This window comes from Dama dama, chromosome 24, assembly GCF_033118175.1.
Source record: "Dama dama isolate Ldn47 chromosome 24, ASM3311817v1, whole genome shotgun sequence".
NCBI classification, from domain to species: Eukaryota; Metazoa; Chordata; class Mammalia; order Artiodactyla; family Cervidae; genus Dama; species Dama dama.
In genome coordinates, this window is record NC_083704.1 from 13,043,273 (window position 1) to 13,067,209 (window position 23,937).

A 23,937-nucleotide genomic window follows, 5' to 3' on the forward strand; every position below is an offset into this window, starting at 1 on the left:
GGAGGTGGGTGAGCTCCAAGGACTTGGCATTCCTGCTGGTCTCACATCTCCACTGCTCACTGCAGTTTGGATTTTCCGCTTGGGATGGGGGGCGGGGGGTGATACCCGCCCCTGTAAACTGCCTGGATCACAGAATCGGGGTCCTGTTCGTGTCTCCCAGCCCTTCATGGGTGACAGGTGACTCTTGAAATAAAGCTGGTCTGCTGGCTTGGCCTGGCCCTGCTGCATTTGTAGCGGTGTCCGTGGGGCTTCTGGTGGCTCAGATGGTAAAGAATCCTGTGATGCAGGAGGCCTGGGTTCGATCCCTGGGTCGGGAAGATCCCCTGGAGAAGTAAATAGCAACCCACTCCAGTTCTTGCCTGGAAAATCCCATGGACAGAGAACCTGGCGGGCTCCAGTCCACGGGGTTACGAAGAGTCAGACACAGCTGAACGACTAACACAGTGGGATTTCACAGAGTCCTGTTGTTGGAGTTCAAGGAGGGTTCGATTTTTAGATTATCTGAAAGTGCTGACTTGCAAAGGGTTTTAGAAAGAAATCCATGTCTTGGTAAAGACATAGGCCTTTCCTGTCACCTCCAGCTGCTGCATTGGAGCTGCGGTTTGAAGTCCCTCTGCTCTTGGTCACAGAGAGAGGGGTCGAGGAGTGTGTCTGTCCATCTCTATTTGATGCTTTCCTTGATGGGGGTGGTTTTAAGGAGTGTCACCAAAACATGAGGCTTGGGACTCTGCAGATGCATGCAGTCCTGTGCCCAGGGTCACCCCTCACTGGCATTGAGGGAATTCACAGAGGCCACCCAGTGCTTCCTTGACCTTTTTTTTTTTTTTAATGCCAGATCTTAAGTTTGCTGACCAGGGATCGAACCTTTGCCCCTGCAGTGGAGGCATGGAGTCTTTTAACCACTGGACTGCCAGGGAAGTCCCATCTACTGCTTCTTTGGTTGGCTTCCTTCCCCAATTTTATTTATTTTTTTTAATTCATTTGGACATTTGGTGTGTGAGATCTTATTTCCCTGACCAGGGATCAAATTTGGGCCTCCAACAGGAACATTCCCCCGCCCTGTCCCCACTTCCCAATCCCAATTTAAATCATTCCTGCTTGTGAATAAGGTTTTTTTTTTTAGGGTAATCTTATCTGTTTTATTTATTTATTTATTCCCATTTATTTTTATTAGTTGGAGGCTAATTACTTTGCAATATTGTAGTGGTTTTTGCCATACATTGACATGAATCCACCATGGATTTACATGTATTCCCCATCCCGATCCCCCCTCCCGCCTCCCTCCCCATCCCATCCCTCTGGGTCTTCCCAGTGCACCAGCCCTGAGCACTTGTCTCATGCATCTAACCTGGGCTGATGATCTGTTTCACCCTTGATAATATACATGTTTCGATGCTGTTCTCTCAAAACATCCCACCCTCGCCTTCTCCCACAGAGTCCAAAAGTCTGTTCTGTACATCTGTGTCTCTCTTTCTGTTTTGCATATAGGGTTATCATTACCATTTTTCTAAATTCCATATATATGCGTTAGTATGCTGTATTGGTCTTTATCTTTCTGGCTTACTTCACTCTGTATAATGGGCTCCAGTTTCATCCATCTCATTAGATCCAAATGAATCCTTTTTAATGGCTGAGTAATATTCCATGGTGTATATATACCACAGCGTCCTTATCCATTCGTCTGCTGATGGGCAGAACGAGGTTCTTAGAGCAGTAAATACTTGGTTAACCTCTTGATTTGGAGGCAGTGCTCGATCAGGTTAGCTGACCCGTAAAATCGTCAACAGGTGTGACTGTCACAGTGAGCCATTGGGAAGGCCGATGTCGGACCTGTCTTGTCTTGCCCAAGGCAGCAGACAGTGGAGTACAGAAGGCGTTCAGTTCAGAGTAGCAGTTGGGGAGAGAGAGAAAGGAACATTTCTGTTGGTGGTGTTGGAGGGATAAGGTACGGTTTGTGTGCATGTGTGCTCAGTAGAGTCCGACCCTTTATGACCCCATGGATTGCAGCCCGCAGGCTCCTCTGTCCCTGCAATTTCCCAGGCAAGAATACTGGAGTGGGTTGCCATTTCCTCCTCCGGATCAAACCCAAGTTTCCTGCATTGTCCGGTGGTTTCTTTACCCCTGAGCCATTAGGAGAGTCCCGAGATACGGGCTTACTTAGTAATAATTTTTTTTTTTTTTTTTACTTAGTAATAATTTAAAACCTTCTTCATCTTGAATTTTTTTTCTTATCTGAGTCTTTGTTTTTTTTGGCGGCGCTGGGTCTTCATCGCGGTGCTGGGCTTCTCTAGTTGTGGCCGGCAGGCTTATTGCCCTGCAGCCACATGGGATCTTAGTTCCCCTCACCGGGGATCAAACCCACCTCCCCCACATTGCAAGGTATACTCTTCACCAGTGGACCACCGGGGAGGCCCCTTACTTGAGTCTTAGTTTCTGCTTCCTTTCTGGAGATGAGTGCTTTTCCCTTGCTTCTTAGATCCACCTGTCCACGTGGTCTCAGCCACAGCGGCTGCTGAGACCCCTTAAGCAGCTTCAAGGGACGAACGGTCTTAGGTGCACGGCGTCGCACACTTTTTTAAGAGGTGAGGGCTGAGTTACATGGCCACCTTCAGAGTGTGCCCATTTCTTAAAGTCAGCCCCTCTGCCTCCCCGAATCTGGTCCAGAACACAGCAGATTAAAATCGGACCTTGATTTTTCGACCTCAGAAGCAAACAGGAAAACTGTGTTATCTGTGTCAGAATCTGTCTTCTTGTGCCTGGCTTGAAAATCTGTCCACGGGCAGTGATCTCCGTTGTTGGGACCGATCTCTTTCATTTGCTGCTGGGAGCTGCCTGGGCCCCTCATTAGTACATCAGAGGTCAGGTGCGCGCCAGGGCAGCAGCTGGGACCCTAATGATTTCATGCGGCTTTGTGTGACCGCTGGCCGCCTGTGGGGCTGTAAATCGGACTCGGGGTTCTAATTTTATCAAAGCCTCCAGGGAGTTGGTCCGACTTGCCTCTTGTGAGATTAAACTTAAGATAATATTTATAGTGGAGGGCAAAGGAAAAATAATACCTAATGGGAACATTGTGGGAAGAATGGTAGCGACCTATTAGAAGTAAATTATGTGGGGCCACTGGAGTAACTCATTTATGGGCTCAAGGAGTATTTATTAGGTCCTTAGCTCTGAGGAGTCGGTACAGAGGCCGGGCTCCAATATTCATTGTGTTGTGTTGTATTGACATAAATACAAGCGTACATTTTGACAATTTAATTCTTTTGGCTACGCAGCATGTGGGATCCTTAGTTCCTGGATCAGGTATCAAACCTGTGCCCCCTGCAGTGGAAGCAGGAAGTCTTAACCACTGAACCGCTAGGGACGTGGCCCGATTTTGACACCTGTGTACATCTGTGTACCCACTCCTTCTTGCAAGATAGTAGGAACATCCGTCACTCCAGAACATCTCCCTCGAGTTTCTTCCAGCCACACCTGTTTTCACCTGTAACTTCTGTAATTTTTTTTCACTTTAGATTAGTTTTGCCTTCAAAGAAATAGAATTACACAGTATATGCTTTTTTTTTTTTTTTTAAATTCTAGCTCTTTCCATTAAGCATCTGTGTGTGTGGTGGCACAAATCAGTTATTATAGTGTGTGGACAATACTGTTTCTCTGTTGATAGGGAAGTTTTGTTTTCATTTTCGAACTGGAAGAATTTCTAAATAACCCACTTTTTATTTAAGTAAGGAAGTTTATTTGCTAAAAAACCATTTGGTGAGCAGCAGCCCCACACGCAGTTCTGGCGTGTTCGAGAGTCTCACTCGATGTCCTGTGAGTTGGGTCTCTTGGAAGAAAGGCCCAGCACAGGAGCGTCACATGCTCTTTTACCGCAGGCCACTGTTGGAGTCTTACCAGGAGTGAGGGAGACTGCAGAGCTGTGGGCAGTCAACCCTGCTGGCCTTGGCGGGCATGGCTGGCCATGAAGGGGCCTCAGGCTGGTTGCTTTGAGCAAAACTCCAGCCTGAAAACCAGAATCTAACCAGCAGCAAAGGAGCTGTTGCAGGTTGGGCACCCCCAGAGGTAGACAGGGTTTGGGTGGAGAACTTGTTTATCAGCATGATCTGAGGAAGTAGGGTGGATGCAGGCCCCCAAGGAGGCGCTCAGTGACGCCCCCTACCGGGGGCAGAGCCTAAGTACACCTGGGCAGGCGTAGGGAGGGTTAGGTACTCCTGGGTATCACAAGTGGACAGAGTCACAGTTCATCTCTGGAGTTCCCTTATGTGTCGTCCCACACTGAGTATTCTGTGACATCCTGATGATACACTGATGTTTCGTTTTGGACTTCACAAAAGCACTGAGAAATTCTGACTGTAGCTCCACGTGGGGATTTCTGTCTGCTGCCTGCTTTTTTTTCCTTCCTTCCTCGTCATCTCGAGCTCTGCGCTTAGAGCCCTCTTGGAGGGTTTCTCCTGCCCTCAAAACCTAGCTGCGGTCTCCAAGTATCATCGGGATCCTAGAAAAACACACACGTGGGTTATACGTCTTTCTTGCCGCCCTCTAGGAGTCAGATTTACTGTTGAAACCGCAGTTTAAGGAGGGAGCTATGATAAATATTTGTGAGGCTCTTTGTGACTCTGGGCGAAGGTGTTGTGTTCTTTACTGCCCAGAGTGTCCTTGTTTTCTGGGGGCCTCAGTGCTAGAGGAAAAGTGATTTCCTTCCAGGATGAACTCATTTTCATTCTTTTTAAAATAATTCTGACAGTTCTGTGAGCCCCAAATTGAGTTCTTTCTCCTTGTAGCAATCCGCAGGTAAACTCAGCCAAATCCAGTCATTCAGCTGTAGAAATAGAACTTACTTCTCTAGTTTTCAGTGGCTTTCGTAAAAAGGTAATGCTTCTGCTTTTTTATGTGTTGATAGTAGAAGCTGTGTATCCAGGGAGGGTTCTTCCTGGGGTTGAACCCTGAGATAGGAAATATAAAGCATAAAATATAAATACTGCCGGGATATAAAGTGGAGATCCGATGTGCCTGACTCTGGGGTGTTGGGCCCTGATCCCGCAAGCAGGAGAGCACGTGAAGAGGAGCAAGAGAAACCTGGAGGAAGCCTCGTGGGTGGGGAGCTGGGTCTTGCTGGGTGATAGGTGGTGGTTGGTTGGTGTTAGGAAGGAAGAGGGCAGCAAATGGTTATTGGGAGTGTGAAAGTTTTCTTTTGTTCTAAAAAAAAATAGGAAAGGGATTTTGATGTGGCTTTTGAAGTGGCACAGAAACCTCAGATGAGCCACACGGGATGGTCTGTGATCATTTCCCTTGGGACCAGCAACCACATTGAGTCTAAAGTTGGCAGAGCTGGGACTTCCCTGGTGGTCCAGTGGTTAGGACTCTGTGCTGTCACTGCTAGGGCCTGAGTTCAGTTCCTGGTTGGGGAACCAAGATCCTGTGAGCAGTGCAGCACCCCCCCCCCCCCCCCCCCACACACACACACAAAGAAAGGTTGTTAGAGCTGGTGGCCTTCCTCCTCTCTCTTAGGATTAGATGTGCCTTAAAGTTCAATGTTCCTGATGTTAGAAAGTTTATCCTGTGAAACAGCACCACAAAATAATGAATATTAGCAGTTTTTTGGTGAAATATATGAAAACTCACTCTAAATGGTATAGATAAAAATTAGGAATCATTTTCACGCCAGTTCAGTTTTTGCTGCCACACAGCATACATAGAAGCTTTTGGTTTTCCAGAGTCTGTTGGATTGGGGGGGAGGGGGGCGGCGGTGCAGAATGGGCTTCTGGGCTTGTCTGGGACGCCCTGTGTTACTTTCACTGGTGTTTGAATGGCACCCCTGGGAATCCTTCTTCTTTATGCCGCCGAGACCTTTCCCCCTGTCCGCCTTTGGACTCATCCCAACAAGTGGCCGCACTCCCCTCCACCCTTGGAAAATCTGGCACCCACTCCCGAGCATGCGAGACCCCAGCCTTGCTTCCTTGCTCCTCCTCTGGGGCCTGCCTTCAGTCTTTACCTCCGACTTCCAGCCGAGCATAGTGGACCTGTCCTCCCAGCCCCACGTCGCCTGGCTCACTGGTGTCCGCCCCTGCACGGGCCTTCCATGTGGGTTTGGTCTGTGTGTGTGTGTGTTTGTTAATTTTATTAGAGTACAACTGTTTCACAGTTTGTTTCTGCTGTACCACCAAGTGGATCAGCGACATGTTTGCATATACCCCCCTCTTTGTGGATTTCCGTCTCCTTCAGGTCACCTGGCAACGTTGAGGCCCCTGTTCCGTGCGTGCTGTAGGTTCTCATCACTTGTCTACTTAATACACAGTATCAATAGTGTATATATGTCAGTCCCAATTCATCCCACCCACCCCCCCTTGGAGTCCGTACATTTATTCCCTGCTTCTGTGTGTGTATTTTTGTTTTGCAAATAAGAGGGTTTGTCTTCTTGGGGACAGAAACTGACACTGGAACCACCTTTGTCCCTCACATGAGTGGAGGCTGACCTGACATCAAGTTATTAAATTCAGGAAGGCTTACTATCCACACTTTGCAAGTAGTAGGGTTTTTTTTTTTTCTTCCGATATGTCAAAGTAGCAATTGAATCTGTTACCAAATGGAAAATTCTGGGCTTTGTAAAGAACAATATGAAGGATATCCGCTGCATTATTGCTTGCGAGTTTTCCAAAATCAGGAAACCGCATTGAAGTCCTATCAGCAGGTACTAATTAAATAAGTTGTGGTACATCCACAGACAACGTACACAGCCGTAAAATAGGCAGCTGGGCCCAGAACAGTCTCCGGGTTAATACACTTAAGTGAAAAAGTCTGGTAGCATGCTCTCCTATTTGTGTCTTAGAATATAGCATGTTTTGGGGTGATTACATTAAAATGCAGAAACAACCAAGCTGTTGGGGCAGATTAAAAAAAAACAGTCTATCTTTTTGCATTAAAAATGCACATATTTTGAAAAGTGTCCGACTCCTTTCCCCCAGTAAGAGGGTAGTTTGTTCCCTGCTGGACTCTGAGCCAGTGGTGATGGTGTCAGAAGGAAGGTCCAAGCTTCCTTTCTTCTCAGGTTCCCCGAGGCCAAAGCTTTGCGACTGGCTGCACGTGGTTGGAGATGCAGGAGAGCTGGTGCGGATTGGAGAGCCCTGCTTTCCAGTCTGTTTTTCCCTCAGTCAAGCAAAGCTTGGTTTCCATGTTGTTGAAGAGACGTGGCCTGACTTGACTCCTTGAACGTGGTTTACCATTTTTTAATAGGAGAGGCTGCTGAGTGTCACGAACAGATAAGGCTTCTGGTTGTCACCAGCCCGCCTCCTCCTGTAGCCTCCCAGCATCTGGAGGCGCGGGTGGAGACCTCCTCCTGTCTACGCCTGGGTTTGTGGGAGGCCGCATGTCCTCAGTTCATTTTAAGGGCTGCCAAAAAAATTCTCCAAAAATAAGTTGTTGTTATTTCAGTCGGGGCATCTGGACAATGAGAGGCCCCCTTTATCCTTTCCATGTGTACTTATCACTGATGTGGGTAGTTGTGTTTTAACCTGCTGTTCCACAGAGTGTGTGTGTGTGTGTTCCTTGTTGGATCACACGTTGTATAAAGCGGTAGATTCCGTGTGCACGCCGACTTGTTCATTAACAGAGCACTTAATTTAAGCCCTGCCTAAGGTAAACCTGCCTGCTTGGTATTTTTATTTATTTTTTTCTCAAACTTCCCCCCCACCCCCACCCCCCCTTCCTCTCCTGCTGGGCTCACATTCCTAGGCCTTTGTCTCCGCCTGGTATTTTAGAAATTTTGGGAGAGGAAGGCAGTGGGTGGGGCGTTCTGGAAGCTGGGGGCAGGGAAGAGGGTGGTCACTTGCAGGGTCAGAGGTCAGGCCTGCTCCATTCAGCTGGGGCAGCCAGATTGTCGCCATGTGGGGGGGAGGGGGCGTGTCCGAGCATCTGCCCGGGAAGCCCCGAAGGGGCAGCTCAGGCCCTGGAATTCCTGCCGCCGGAGGCCTGCTCCCTCCCTCCTCCCCCAGCCACAGTTCATGGCCTCTGCCACATTTCTTTCTGCCTGTGGCCCCTCTGAACAGCCTCCAGTTTATTCTTTCAAAATAACCTTAAATAAGCTGGTTCAGAGAGAGTTGCACCCATGCACACCCACGTGCACCCCGCCTGTTCACCGAGTCTCACAGGGTCCAAAATTGTTGGGTTTTGACCTTAGAACCTGTTGGGCGAGTGAGGTGTGGAGCTTCCGAATGGAGTGACGTCCCTCCAAAGTTTTACTCTACCAGAAAGTTTACAGTATGTGATCATCACGTTTTTTGGTTTTAGATAGTGTGTTCTTAAAAAAAAAAAAAATCAATAGTTGGCTGCGGCTCTATGACAACCTAGAGGAGTGGGATGGGGTGGGAGGTGGGAGGGAGGTTCAAGAAGGAGGGGGGACATATATATACCTATAGCAGACTCATGTTGATGTATGGCAGAAACCAACACAATATTGTAAAGCAGTTATCTTTCAACTAACAAGTTAAAAAGTCAACAGTTGAATAAAAGCATTGCTGGGGCTTTGCTTTTACAAAACTTGCTTTTTTTAAAAAAAAAAAAATTTCTTTTTCCATGCCACACAGCATATGGGACCCTAGTTCCCTCTCCAGGTATCAAACCCACGACCCCCCCGCCTGCATCCCTGCTTTGGAAGCAGGAGTCTTAGCCACTGGACCACCAGGGAAGTCCTGCCCGTTGTTAATGTCACCCACAGCCAACCTGGAAATGCAGAAGCACTGGCACTTAGAAAGTGTAGCATGTTAACTAGTGTAGCATGTTAACTAGTGTACTGTGTTAACTAGTGTAGTATGTTAGCGCTACACTGATCGCATGTGAAACACTGTCAGATGGGGTCACGCCCCAGGACCCCCACCTGCCCATTGTGCTTCCTGCCTCCTGCTTTGGACCTCCCATCTCTGCTAGGATCTCTTTTCTGGCCTCATCGCTTGTAGATCCTGTTTATCTGTTTATTTCTGCCTGCACTTTGTAGCACATGGGCTCTTAGTTCCCCAACCAGGGATTGAACTCTAGCCCAGAGTCTTAACCACGAGACCACCAGAGAAGTCCCTGCAAGATCCTTTGAACCCCACCATTTGTGGGATCTCTTCCCCCGGACAATATCATTCCTGTATACTCTAGAGTTTGCAAACTTAAAAGCCCAGAAAAATCAGCTTAATACCTTGTGGTTGAACAACTGCACCTGGAGGCTGCCTTCCGGCTCAGCCCAGAATTCTCTGGTTTGTGGCATTGAGTCCCCAGAGAGAGGGTTCCCGGGAGTTCTTGGGTGGAAGGGGTTTCCTGAGGTCCCTGGTCAGACTCCACGTGCTCCATACAAGGAACTGACGCCGATACAGGTGACTGGATAGCAGGTCTCCTGGCCGGCGGGTGGTAGCGCCAGGCTCAGGCTGAGAGCCTAAAGCTCTTCCCCGCTTGGCGGGAGCCCACAGATCTAAGAAAACAGGCAGATACCAGTCAGCTCCTGTGGCCATCCATGCTCTTCCCCCACCCCCCACCCCCCATCCATGCTCTTCCCCCACCCCCCACCCCCCCAAAGAAAGGGGGTAGATCCTGAGCAGAGGTAAGGGAAGATTGCTTAGCTGTTGGGTAAGAGGAGGGAGCCTTCTGCTGGGAGGTTTTCACACTTCACATTAGCAGGAGTGATCCCTTTATTCCCGTGACAAATGGAAGGAGCAGAGGGGAGGGATGTTGTTCAGGCCAGAGAATCTCTTTAGCAGAACTTCATAAAAACAGAGCATCCAGGGAATTTCCCTGCATTTATTTATTTAGTGTTTTTTGATTCAGATATCAGGCAGGCTTGAGAATTTTAGGTTTATCAAATGAGAAAGATTACATCTGTAAATGGCAGGCCTATTTCAGAAAGCAGTTGGCCTTCATGGTGGCAAGTGCCTCCTGGATTCGACTTCTGGAGAAGTACTGCGCTCCGACAAGTTACAAACCCAATCACGTTTCCTGCATGAGAAAAGGGGGTCTAGAAAACTTGCCAGATCACAACCATTTCTTTCAAGCAGGAATTTGATCTCCTTAGTCGTCTTTCCTTTTTCCAGTTCTTGGATCCCAGAGAAGAAGCACCCTAACCTCTACTGGGTCGTGCTCCTCTGAGTGGAGCGGCATGTTTGCCTGACAGCCGCCTGGGGGCATCATTTCCTAATGGACATGCTCCACCCACAATAAATAATGCGAGCTGACCCAGGCCCTTGCAGTGTGGGACGTGCAGTGTAATAGGAACTTCTTCCATCGCACGACACTCTGCTTCCAGAATCTCCCGGTCTTGAGTCTTACTCCCCTGGGGACACCTTGGCAGGTGGTTTGTGCCCTGGACAGGGTAGCCAGACCCCTGTGTGTGGGGAGCAGCCCTTGCTACCTGTGTGGCCTCTTTTCACCTGGGCATTGAGTGCTGCGGATGTGCAAGCACCCCCCCCCCCCCCCGCCCCCCAGCATACAAACTGCTTCCCTGCCTGTTGGCTGGCTTGCCCTCACCCCCTCGTGTGACAGAGGCAAACTGAAGCCCTGCTCTTGTAAGCAAGCCAGCAAACATTTACAGTGGTGCTGAGGGCCAGCTCTGGGGAGGGATGCGATGGGACTGGCCCCGTGCCAAGGAGCTTTTGCTGTTGGGCGTTTATCAGCAGGTGGAGGTGATGCCAAGCCTTCTGCCCCTCCCAGCACTGGGGGGCCCCAGGGCAGCACAGAGCATTGCATAAAAGCAGCTCTGTCAAGCACCGGCTGCCTCCCAGGGTCAGCTCCTGGGAACAACTTGGCAGGAAAGAGAAAGACAAGAAGCCAGCTGACTGTCCCATGAGCCTCTGGCCTTCGTTCCAGAAACGGAAGCGCTCACCTTTGCTTAAGTGCTTCTCGATGGAGAAGGTGGCAGCGGGCTGTAGTGGGTGGGTGTTTGATCCTGGCCCCCCGCCTGGCTTCCCAGCCCAGAGCCTGGGATGGCAAGAGAAACTTGGTGTATTCGTTCATCTCAGACTGCAGAGACATGCTCTTGGAACTTCCTCTGGTTAGATTAGGATTAGGGAAGTCTCTGGCAGGAGGATCATTTTGTTTCTTTGTTTCTTGGCCTTCCAAGCAACTGTGAATGAAACTGGAGTAGCACGGGGGAGCTGGTTGGTTTTCCTCTGTGTCGGGGGTGGAGGGGAGCGGGTTGTCCTCAGGGGGGTCTGCGCAGCAGAGCATCGCGCCCGCCGTTAACCTGCGCCTCTCTGGTCCCCAGGTGCTGCACCTGTACTGTGACACGTGCTCCGTGCCCATCTGCCGCGAGTGCACCGTGGGCCGGCACGGCGGCCACAGTTTCGTCTACCTCCAGGAGGCGCTGCAGGACTCGCGGGCCCTCACCATCCAGCTGCTGGCCGACGCCCAGCAAGGCCGCCAGGCCATCCAGGTTAGTCCCTCACCCCGCTTCACCCGTCTCCCCGGTTCTTGAGAGCACAGAAAACCTTTCCCGCTCCCCTGTCGGCTGTGTGCAGATGTTCGGGCCATGGGACAGTGGCCCAGATGCGCCCACGCGGCAGGCAGCGGCAGTCACATGAGGACGGAGGGGCAGGGCATGGAGACCGCACAGTCTCGTGACGATGACAGTGATGTGACTTGAGTTACTAGCTGCCTGGGACAAGTTTCCCATCCAAGTTCCTCTCTCCTGCCTTTCCCCCGCTCCCCGCCCCAATCCAACGGACATCAGCCTGCTTCCATCAGAACTGTAGGAAGATTGTGTCCTCATCTTGCTACCCAGATTGATTTATCGGTGAGAAATCAGTGAGCACGGGAAATTTTATATAGGGTTCAGAGTCTCAGACTTCCCTGGGAGCTAAATAAGGTCATGTAGGAGGGGATACGTGTAACTTGGGGACACAGGAAAGTTCGCTTACATCGGTAATAATAGTGTCGCCTGAGCCAGCTTGACAGGGTTTTAGGAAAATAAAAAAATTGGGTTGTTTTCCTTGTCTGGTAGGATAAGCTTGAAAGTCAGACATTGCTAATCCTCGAGTAGAAATGGAATAGGAAACTGTTTAGAATGTGAATTATTTTTTAAAATACGATTTTTGGGGGGAGATGGTAAAGAATCGATCATGCTCTAGGGAAGGATGGTTTAGGATTTTAGTACGTTTCTCAGCAACTGTCACATTCCTATGTGTGACACTGAAGTACTCTTCCTGATGAGTCAGGTAATCTGATATCCAAGGCACTTTGACTCATGAAAGTACAACATGCTGGGAAAGATTGAGGGCAGGAGGAGAAGGGAATGACAGAGGGTGAGATGGTTGGATGGCCTCTCACCCACTTGATGGACATGAGTTTGAGCACACTCCCGGGAGATGGTGAAGGACAGGGAAGCCTGGCAGGCTGCAGTTCCTGGGGTTGCAAAGAGTCGGACACAACTTAGCAACTGAACAACAACAAATGTAATGTGAGACTTTCATAAAGGTTTTCCCTGGGGCCACCCATAGTTTGGATCAGTAATATAGTTGAAGCCCACTGACAACATTAAGATGAATCATAGTTTCAAAGATACTCAATATGATACAGATACAGCAGTAATTCTCATATGCTGTGGTGGGCTTTGAGTTTATCGGTGACACTTGCTTCTCTCTTATCTTCTAACTATCAGACCACTTTAGATACCTGTCATCAGGTCACCACTGTTCTGCGTGCAGACATCACTAATCGCTTTTGGCACTCTACTCAGCGAAACCCAGATTTGGCCTCGGACTCTCCTCGGTACTAAGTGGCCGCCACTCAACAGTCAGCTGGCATCACTGACTTCCCTGCCCAGATTGAGATCCTCCACTTCAAGTGTTTGATTGAATCTGTTAACATTTGAAGACAACCTTTTTTACTTCAAGTGCCATGCTTGTTCGGTGATCTTCCTTCTTTCCTCCCTCCCCCGCCCCCCTTTTCTTTCCTGCTTTCTTACTTATTTATTTTTTAGATATTTATTTTTGGTTGTGCCAGGTCTTAGTCGCGGCACACGGGATCTTTAGTTTTGGCATGTGGAATCTAGTTCCCCGACCAGGGGTCGAACCAGGCCTCCTGCATCAGGAGCACAAAGTCCCAGCTTTTGGACCACCAGGGAAGTCCCTCTTCTTTTTTTAAAAAATTAATTAAATTATTTTAGCTGGAGGATGACTTTACAATATTGTGGTTTTTGTCATACATCGACATGAATCAGCCACGGTGCACACTTCTTTTTTTTTTTTATATCAAGTGTGTGTTTCTGTTTTCCAAGCTTCCCCAACCCTTTAATTCATCCACTGCCATTTCCCCCAACCCATCTGCCTCTTGCACCCTTCAAGTGCTCCGCGTAGATAACGGGAACTAGTTAAGCAGGTCCCGGTCTGCACACCGTGGAGTGCAATGCTTGCCTGCGAGTTGTGTAGGATTTGGAGAAGAAAGATCCATTTGGTCTCTTCACGCCGAGCTTTTATGACTTTGGGGATGGGGACGACTCAAATTACAACCAGAGCTTTGCTCCCCTTCTACCTGTTCCGGGCTTCCCTGGTGGCTCAGCTGGTGAAGAATCCACCTGCATTACGGGAGACCTAGGTTCAATCCCTGGGTTGGAAGGATCCCCTGGCGAAGGGAAAGGCTACCCACTCCAGTATTCTGGCCCGGAGAATTCCGGGGACTGTATAGTTGCAAAGAGTCGGACACAACTGAGCAACTTTCACTTCAATTTTACCTGTTTGGAAAATGGAAGAAATAGTTCCTATCATCGGGTGGGAGGGCCAAACCCAGGGGGAGAAGATGCTGAGAGCAGCCTGGCTAGGAGACAGGGTAGGGTGGAGCGTTGAACAGACCCTCACTGGCCGTGTTGCCCGTGCAAGGGGTGGATGGTGGTCACTGCCCTCCGGCCAGTTCTTGCCCTGTAGGAATGCCTATTATTTCCATTTCTTCTGATTTTAATGGAAAATCAGTTTGGTGAGTAACATGACGTTACTATAAACCTAAGGCAGTTTGATGCCTTTGCTTACCATTGGGGAGGCATTTTAAGAAGTTCCAGACATAGGTATGGTTGGCTCAGTCATATAGACGAGGACATCAGCTCTGTGTTGAATAATACCCAGAGCCTCTGGAAACAGGGCATACCCATTACTGATGTGCCAGCCCGCCCTTTCGGCTGCAGTGCTTCAGATGCATGTCTAGAAGTGGGGGGAAGGACCTCGTCTCTTCTTTTGACTTCCTGTTTTCAGCAGCAGCTCTTTTCCCCTCCTGGTGGCAGAAGTTGGTTCCAGTTCCCAGCTGCTGCCACTCCCAGAGTGAGCTGGGTCCTGGGGTGTCCCTCCCCACACTTGTGGGTCCCGGGAACCCCCACTTTCTTTGTTCTCAGACCCCCAAGGGTGGTAGCTGGTGACCAAAGTTACTCTCTCGATCCTCAGGGCGCCCTTTGCCCTAGCAGGTCTCCACTTCCTGTACAGCCGAATTCCCTGCATTAAATAGTCTCTGTTTAAATGTCTAGTGAGGTTTCTCTTTTTCTGCATCAGTCCTGACTGACAAACCTGAGATGTTTTGAAAGCTACTGACTCTGTTATATCTCTGCTCATGTACACACTTCCTTGATTGATCAGTCTTAACTTTTTCTCTCTGGGGTAGTTTGGATACATCCACCTATTTCAACTTGTCGGCTACTGTATTAGTTTCCTGGGGCTGCTATGAACTGGGTGACTTACAGCAATCGGAGTTTATTTTTTCACGGTTCTGGAGGCTATAAGTCAGAAACCAAGGTATCGCTAAGGCTGTGCTCCTTGTGAAGACCAGGGAAAAACCTTGTCTTGCTTCTTCCTGCCTTGACTTGTACCTGCATCACTTTGGGTTTCTGCCTCTGTCTGCCCATGGCCCTCCATGGTGGCTCAGACAGTAAAGAATCTGCCCACAATGGTGGAGACCCGAGTTTGATCCCTGGGTTGGAAAGATTCCCTGGAGAAGGCGATGGCGCAACCCACTCCAGTATTCTTGCCTGGAGCATTCCATTGATGGGAGCCTGGCGGGCTACAGCCTGTGGGGTTACAAAGAGTCGGGCACGACTGAGCAACTGACTCTGACTTTTCACTTTCCCCCAGCCCTGTGTGGTACAAGTCATTGGATTTAGGACTCACGCTAGTCCTCTGTGACCTCATCTTAAACAGTGACATTTGCAAAGACCTTATTTTCAAGTTAAGTCATTTCCTGCAGTTTCAGGCACATCTGAATTTTGGCAGGACAGTGTTTAACCCACTGCAGTCATGGGTGGGTGTTCTTTACTTCCAATTTTAGTGAAGGATGTGACGTCTGAGCTGAGTTTTGGAATCTTGGGGTGACTTTGGAGGTGAGAGCTATCCCAGACCATGGATAGCCTGTGAGGTGTCCAGATCAGCCAGGTACCAGCTCTGATCCACTCAGTGGGTCCTTAGGCCTCCTGGGGATGTCCACTGTGTCTGGTTTGGGGGCAGCTGCTTGGGGTTCCCTAGCCATTAATGTGTCTTCCAACTGAGAGCATCAAACGTGGTCAGTTAGGGGTCCTAGTTATAAGTGACTGAATGAATTGTAGCTGGCTGTTGTTGTTTGGTCTCTTAAGTTGTTGTCTGATTGTTTTTCGACCCCATGGACTGTACTCCACTAGGGAATTCCCTGGCAAGAATACTGGAGTGGGTTTCCATCCCCTTCTTCCGGGGATCTTCTTGACCCAGGGATTGAGCCCACATCTCCTGCAGATTGTTTACTGCTAAGCCACTAGGGAAGCCCTTGTCACAACTGCTTAGCTGAGAGCATGGTCCTGAAAATAAGGTTGGTCATGTATTGTTTGATTCCATTTGTGAGAAATATCCAGAAGGAACAGATCTATAGAGACGGTAGGTGTTGGATGCCGTGAGGGAGAGGGAGGGGAGATGGCAAACGACTGCTTCATGGGCATGGATGCTTCCTTTTGGGTGAAGGTGGTGTTCTGGAGCCAGAGAGTGGTGGTGACCGCACCACGTTCCATGCGCTGAGGGTCGCTTGTGGGATCACATCTCAAGGGAGGAGGTCTGGATAGGCCTACTTACTTGCATGATGTGGCTAAGTGGGGTGAAGGGAAAGGATGGTTGTGCCTTTGTCGCAGGGGTTTATCAGCTAGGCGCTGTTACTAATAGCCGTATTTGACTCCAGGCCAGGTTCTGGACCCAGCTTTTCCCATGTATTGTTCTGCATTTTTCTCACGTTCGCCCCAAATTGGAGAAGGCCAGGAACACGTCTGAGACCTTAGAAACTAGTAGGAGGGGGAGTTGGGATCTGAATGAACCTGGGTCTCTGAGCCCCAGGCTGGCCATCCAGCCTGGCTTACCCAGGACGGGCGCCAGCCGTGGATGCATTCCATGTCCCAGAAAGCCTCTTGTGCCAGGCACACGGTTGATGGCTCATCTGCAGCTGATCGCTGAGCCCAGGCAGGATCCAGACCCTTGAGGCCTCCCTGGGTTCTTCCTGATCTGGGCCACCTGCTCTAAAGCCAGTTGGAGTATCAGAGTCAGTTTGGAATCCCTGATTTAATACCTCAGTATCTCCAATCCTTGTGGCTTCTCAAGACACATCATGTAATATTCATGAAGACACTAGGCCTTCTGTCTGCATTAATTTTTTATGAGCAATACTGCGTCTGATTAAACGGGCTGATTTACTGGGGGCTGGTGGTACAGTGTAGGGGCGTGGTGGGGGCAGGGATGGGCTCTGGCAAGCTGTGTCTGGCCACAGGTGTGGCTTCTCAGGTGGATGCGACACGGTTCCCAGTTTGCACTCGGCGTGGCTTCTGAGCTGGGCTGCAGCTCGTGGCACGTCTCCCTCCAGGGATGTGCTTGGCCTTCGGGGCTTCCCCCAGGTAGGGACCCGGGCCGGAAAGCCTGTGGGAAGTTGCCCACGTGTCCGGAGTCGTGTATTTCACATCTGACCCTCAGTCCCCAGTTTCGGGCTGGGTCCCAGCTTCAGTGGTTTCACTGTGCCGGAGTATCTCTCTAACAATCCTGACATTCACCGTGGAAGTGCCATTTCTCGTACAGAGAAACCCAGCCCTTGCCCAGCAGCTCCTCCAGTTACACGTCAGACAGAATCCCTTCTTTCTCCCAACGCCCACTCTTCTTTCCCAGGACGGGGACCACGTGGCCTGGGTGGGGGCCCACAGCATTCATTTTTCAGGGCTGAAGAAAAGCAGCCTTACATGTTGCGTGTGGGGAGTGAAGGTCTTTCTCGTGCTCTGAGATTGCTTTTGGTTTTGCAGCTGAGCATCGAGCAGGCCCAGACGGTGGCAGAGCAGGTGGAGATGAAGGCAAAAGTGGTGCAGTCGGAGGTCAAAGCTGTGACCGCGAGACACAAGAAGGCCCTGGAGGAGCGGGAGTGTGAGCTGCTCTGGAAGGTAACTGGGGCCTCCCCACCCCTCCCTGGGCCGGCTCGGCGGCCGCGTGACCTCTGTGAGCCACAGCAGGACAGCGAGTGTTCTGATGTCGTCCCCTGGACCCTGGCTCCAAGTGTTGAATAGTCTGCAGAAAGATGCTGCTGCTGCTGCTAAGTTGCTTCAGTCATGTCCGACTCTGTGCGACCCTGTAGATGGCAGCCCACCAGACTCCTCTGTCCCTGGGATTCTCCAGGCAAGAACACTGGAGTGGGTTGCCATTTCCTTCTCGCAGAAAGATGTAGGCATATCTAGACATTGCAGGTGCCCTCCAAGCAGAGGGACTCCTTTCAGAAGTAGTCAGGTCCCTGAGATTGGATGGTGTCTTGGGTTTTCTTGACTTTTTTTTTTTTTTTGGCATGTGGGCTCTTAATTCCCCAGCCAGGGTTGGAACCCGCGGCCCTACAGGCGTAGTAGCCCTGGGAGTGCGAGACCTAACCACTGGACCACCAGGGGAGTCCCAGGAGGCTCGGGTTTTCTATTGCAGACAGGACAGAAAATTCTAGGCAGAAAGAAGGGAGTACAGTGGAGGCTGCCATCAGGAAAGCAGGCTGCTAGGACGCATCCTTAGTTTTGGTGCTCCGGCTGGTGGGACTTCCTGACCCCTTGTGAAAGCCAGTTTTCCCTTGTGGGGGCAGTGAACGCCTGTGCCCTTTCTTCCTGTTGGAGCAGGAAAGAGTCCGCTGGTGTGCTGTTTAGATAACATCAGCTGGAGAGATGACTCGCCCCGCCCACGTCCCCAGCAGCATTTTCTTGTCAGATCTTCCACCCTTGCCCAGGAAGAAAAGGGCAACAGGCCTGAGAGGGTCCAGTGCCTCTCGCCAGTTCCAAGAGGAATCAGTCCACCTTCTCAGAACACACGATGACACCTATGCAGGGACTTCACTGGTGGTCCACTGGTTAAGACTATACTTCCAGTGCACGGGGCTCAGGTCCCATTCTTGATTGGGGAACTAAGATCCCACGTGTCATTTGGCACGGCCAGAAAATAATTGAAAAAGAAGATGCCAGCAAAGACTGTACAGAGCTTATGTAAGTGGGTGTATTTGGGTGTGTGGTGCTTGTTTGACTCGTTGCATCTTGGTTTCTTTCTTTTTAAAATTATTTATTTGTTTTTGGTTGCACTTGATCTTCGTTGCTGCTCAGGGGCTTCCTCTAGTTGTGCAGGTGGCGGGGGGCGCTACTCTGCTCTGCGGTTTGGGGGTTTCTCTTGTTACAGAGCACAGTCTCTAGGCGCACGGGCTGAATTCAGTAGTTGCAGCTCGTGGGCTCTAGACCCGGGCTGAGTAGTGGTGGTGCACGGGCTTAGTTGCCCCAAGGCATGTGAGATCGTCTTGGATCAGGGATTGAACCTATGTCCCCTGCATTGGCAGGCAGATGCCTATCCGCTGGGCCACTAGGGCAGTCTGACGGCATCTTGATTTCTGAAAATGATCCTCGTCAATTTCCTCTGCCTTAAAACAGTGAATTGTGCCGGCCTTTTGGAAGCCTGCGTTGGCTTCTGCATTGCCCCCTCCAGTCTGCTTTCTGCCTTCTCTGGCCTCTCGAGGAATATGGCTCCGCTCGCTTTTGGCAGGAGAGTCCCCAGGTAGAAACAGTCCAAGAGCTCATTCACACGGTTTATTCGGGCACCTCTGTGGGCCTGCCACAGTTTTCAGACACTCTGATGTCCCCCCAGTCTGCCGGTCCCATGCCACCCACGAATGTTAATTATAACTGAGAGGGGCCCCCTTCTTGCAACCTGAGAGCTCTGTGGTGAACTCTGCCACAAACTTGCTCTTCTGGATTTGTGGATGAAAAGGCCTTTGTGTGCGGGGTTTTCTGCAGACCTCACCTTAGTTCCCCTCCCTCTGGTGGGCCCGACTCGCATCCTCCTTCCTCGCAGGGCAGTGCTCGTTTAGGGAGGACTAGAGAGCCTGCGCTTGACTGGAGGAGAAGCAGATTGGGAAGCAGAGGCTGTCTCTTCTTCATGTAAGCAGGTTCTTGTTCACTTGCCTAAAAACTCACGTTTGGATGACCCAAAATCAGCTTGCTCATGCTGGGCACACAGCAGTCCCGTTCATCTCTGCTTTCTGCTGGGGTACCTTGCCCCAGATTCTGGGGGAGTCTGCCTTCTCCACTGATTACTAACTTTTCTGCTCCCTCCTGCCTGTCCCCGCCTGGGCACCTTTGTGTGTAACGTTTTGTTTTGTGCATCTTGGTTATTGAAAATACTTGAGTGCTGGGTGACCCAGTTTTACGTGTCTGGATGCACCTCCTTCCTCTTTCTTGTGACTTACACGTTTCCAAACACACAATTGAGGGATGAGAACCGAGACCCAGAGATATGGTCCAGAGCGACAACAAGAGGATATGGCTTCTTCTTGGTCCGCACCCGGGCCTCTCTGCATGCACGTCCTTCCAGAGTGGACAAATGAATGTGCAGGAATCGGGTTCAGAATCATGTTATCCACCCCTCAAAGGGAAATCAAATTAAATCCAGCCCTTCTACCAGTGAACCCTTCTTCTAAAATAGACACTCCGTGGCTTTCAGATCAGTTAGGCACTCAGAAGTCACGGTCCTCTCTGCAGAACAATGCAGACTAGTTGGGCAGCTGGTTTGTTCTCTTCACGGAGCAAAACACTTAAATTTAGAGGGATCTCAGGTTATTTCATGCGAAAGAATGGAGAAATGGCTGTTTCATCAGTCAAACAAAAACCCCACGTTCCCTAATAGTGTGGTTTGGAACCCTCGGAAACAGGACAGAAGCTGTGTTTTTACATACTACAGCATTTTAGGTTTAGAGGCCCCTTTGGAAATAATCCAGGCCAGCAGTTGCCAGAAAAGATGGTGTCTCCAGATCTTGGGGTGTGGGGCCTCTTAGACTCCCTTTTGAAAATCTCTAAAACCTATGAACAGAGAAAACAGTGAAGATGGGGAACAGAGAGGGGATTAGTTTGTAATCTGGAATTAGATGCTCACCAAATCCTTCCTTTTACTCCCTCCACACACAAGTGTTCTCCCTCTGATTGTGTGTTTGTGTGTTTGTGTTGAGAAAGAGACAGAGAGAAATAACCTTCAAGAGACTTCAGGCCCTTGTGTAGAAGATTCAGTCTGTTGGGATTCAGCTTTGCACTCCAGTCCGTTGGGCAGTCCTGCCTCTGGTCCCGTGTCTGCCACTTTACTCTCCACCTTTCAGGCTAGGGTCCCTGGAAACCCTCTGTCTGAGTCAGACCCCCCTCATGAGTCTCCTTCACACTCTGTGCCTACCCTCTAACCCCTAGCACTCTCTGAATTTGTCTTACTGTCTTTCATTGCTTGCTTAGTATCTGTCTTTTGCAATTAAAAGCTCAGTGGGCTGAGGCGCGTGTTTTTTGTTGGCCACGTGTATCTCTAGCACCTGGTGCAGAGGAGGTGCTCAGGAAATGTCTACATCTGTCACATGGCTGTTTTTCACTTTTATTTAATTTTTAAAAGGCTTCCCTGATAGCTTGGTTGGTAAAGAATCTGCCTGCAGTGCGAGAGACCTGGCTTCGATCCCTGGGTTGGGAAGATCCCCTGGAGAAAGGAAAGGCTACCCACTCCCGTATTCTGGCCTGGAGAATTCCATGGACTGTGTATAGTCCACAGGGTTGCAAAGAGTCAGACACGACTGAGCAACTTTCACTTCAAATTTTTAAAAAATATTTTGTTTATTCGGCTGCACTGGCCTTCATTAGAGCACATGGGATCTTGAGCTGTGGCACGTGAACTCTTGTATGCAGCATGTGTAATCCAGTTCCCTGACTAGGAACCTGGGCCTCCTGCATTGGGAGCATGGAGTCTTAACTGCTGGACCACCAGCGGGAAGTCCCTAATTTCTAGCTTAGAGAAAAGTTGCAGGGATAATAAAAGAACTCCATGTATCCTTAATCCATATTCACCAGTTATTTACATCATGTTCCATTTTCATCAATGTGTGTGTGTGTGCACGCATGCACATGCATGAGCCACACGCACATGCATGCAGTTTGAGAGTAAGTTGGAATGTTGGCAACTCAGCACCTTTACAACTAAATGTTCATCTCCTCTGATCAAGGACATTCTCTTAATCAAAACCAGGAAGCTGAGGCTTGATACGACACTACTTTCTAATCTTGAGTCTAGTCCATAGTCACATTTCACCAATAGTATTTTTTTTTTTGTTACTGGTTTTTTTTGGCCATGCCACCAGGCATGTGGGGTCTTAGTTCCCTGACCAGGGATGGAGCTTGCACTCTCTGCAGTGGAAGCGCAGAGTCAAAACCACTGGACCACCAGGGAACGTCCCACCTGTAATGGGTTCAAGAGCAGCATTTCCTCAGTCCAGGGTTAGTCATTGCATTTAGCCATCAGGTCTCTGTAGTCATCACCTTTGACCAGGGAAAGTTTCCCCGCCTTCCTCTGTCTTTGCATTTTGCTACGCTGGGGGCGTGGAGACCAGTCATTTCTGCAGCCCCTCAGTCTGAGGTTTCCCTCAGTGTGTGAGTCTGTCAGCCAATGCATTGCTTTCTGTCTGTCTTCTAAGCCTCCGTGCCCTCTCTTCTGGCTCTCACCTTTCTCTCCAGGTAGAGAAGATCCGCCAGGTGAAGGCCAAGTCACTGTACCTGCAGGTGGAGAAGCTGCGGCAGAACCTGAACAAGCTGGAGAGCACCATCAGCGCCGTCCAGCAGGTCCTGGAGGAGGGCCGGGCGCTGGACATCCTGCTGGCCCGGGACCGCATGCTGGCCCAGGTGCAGGAGCTCAAGACCGTGCGTAGTCTCCTGCAGCCCCAGGAGGACGACCGGGTCATGTTCACGCCCCCCGACCAGGCCCTGTATCTCGCCATCAAGTCCTTCGGCTTCGTCAGCAGCGGGGCCTTCGCACCGCTCACCAAAGCTACGGGCGACGGCCTCAAGCGGGCCCTGCAGGGGAAGGTGGCCTCCTTCACCGTCATCGGCTACGACCACGACGGGGAGCCCCGGCTGTCAGGGGGTGACCTCATGTCGGCCGTGGTCCTGGGCCCCGACGGCAACCTGTTCGGCGCGGAGGTGAGCGACCAGCAGAACGGGACGTACGTGGTGAGCTACCGGCCGCAGCTGGAGGGGGAGCACTTGGTATCGGTCACACTGTGCAACCAGCACATCGAGAACAGCCCCTTCAAGGTGGTGGTCAAGTCCGGCCGCAGCTACGTGGGCATCGGGCTCCCCGGCCTGAGCTTCGGCAGCGAGGGTGACAGCGACGGCAAGCTCTGCCGCCCGTGGGGCGTGAGCGTGGACAAAGAGGGCTACATCGTGGTGGCCGACCGCAGCAACAACCGCATCCAGGTGTTCAAGCCGTGCGGCGCCTTCCACCACAAGTTTGGCACGCTGGGCTCCCGGCCGGGGCAGTTCGACCGGCCTGCCGGGGTGGCCTGCGATGCCTCCCGCAGGATCGTGGTGGCCGACAAGGACAATCATCGCATCCAGGTCTTCACCTTCGAGGGCCAGTTCCTCCTCAAGTTCGGGGAGAAGGGCACCAAAAACGGGCAGTTCAACTACCCCTGGGATGTGGCGGTGAATTCCGAGGGCAAGATCTTGGTCTCAGACACGCGGAACCACCGCATCCAGCTGTTCGGGCCCGACGGGGTCTTCCTGAATAAGTACGGCTTCGAGGGGGCTCTCTGGAAGCACTTTGACTCCCCGCGGGGCGTGGCTTTCAACCACGAGGGCCACTTGGTGGTCACCGACTTCAACAACCACCGGCTCCTGGTCATCCACCCCGACTGCCAGTCGGCCCGCTTCCTGGGCTCCGAGGGCACGGGCAACGGGCAGTTCCTGCGGCCGCAGGGCGTGGCCGTGGACCAGGAGGGGCGCATCATCGTGGCCGATTCCAGGAACCACCGGGTGCAGATGTTTGAGTCCAACGGCAGCTTCCTGTGCAAGTTCGGCGCCCAGGGCAGCGGCTTCGGGCAGATGGACCGGCCCTCCGGCATCGCGGTCACGCCGGACGGGATGATCGTCGTGGTGGACTTCGGCAACAATCGAATCCTTATCTTCTAATCACGTTTCCTGGGCTTCCGTGTTTGGGGTGCGCGTGTATCCATCTCTTCTCTCCTGTCTCTTCTCCCCCCTTTTGAATTTCAAAGAGGAAACTGTCTCAGGGAAAAAAATTTTTTTTTTGTTTTTTGCTTTTGTTTGAAAGACAACAAGAAAAGTACAACATTGCTTACGTCCTACCTCATCTTTATTTTTTTACAGATGAATGTACTTATCTTTTCTGCAGGGATTGAGCCTGTGAAGTGATATCTCTATCTACCTCAGAACCCTTTTACATTTCCTTCTCCGACAGGCCCTCTGCCTCCTCCCACCCTCGCTCAGTGGGGGCTTCCCTCCCCCCTCCGTGGGGTGTGACACGCACAAGCCTAAGCATCTCTGTGGCTGGGGGGGCGGGCACTGGATGTGTGCGGTGGGTTGCATTCTGTAGATTGAGCCAAGGAAACATGAGAAAACTACTAAGTAAAAAGAAAAAAGAAAAAAAAAACTATAAAACATGGAAAAATAGGATTGAAGATGCTTAA

At 50.6% G+C, this 23,937-nt stretch overlaps 1 protein-coding gene across 1 annotated transcript in view; it reads left to right on the forward strand.

Annotated features, from left to right (window-relative positions):
* Positions 1-23,419, forward strand: part of TRIM71 (tripartite motif containing 71) — a 61,217-nt gene extending 37,798 nt beyond the window's left edge. The window contains exons 2-4 of the mRNA XM_061128824.1: positions 11,228-11,395; positions 17,231-17,365; positions 21,968-23,419. Of these exons, the coding sequence (XP_060984807.1) occupies positions 11,228-11,395; positions 17,231-17,365; positions 21,968-23,419 (1,755 nt within the window). The remainder of the gene's footprint in view (positions 1-11,227; positions 11,396-17,230; positions 17,366-21,967) is intronic.
* Positions 23,420-23,937: the final 518 nt, after the last annotated feature.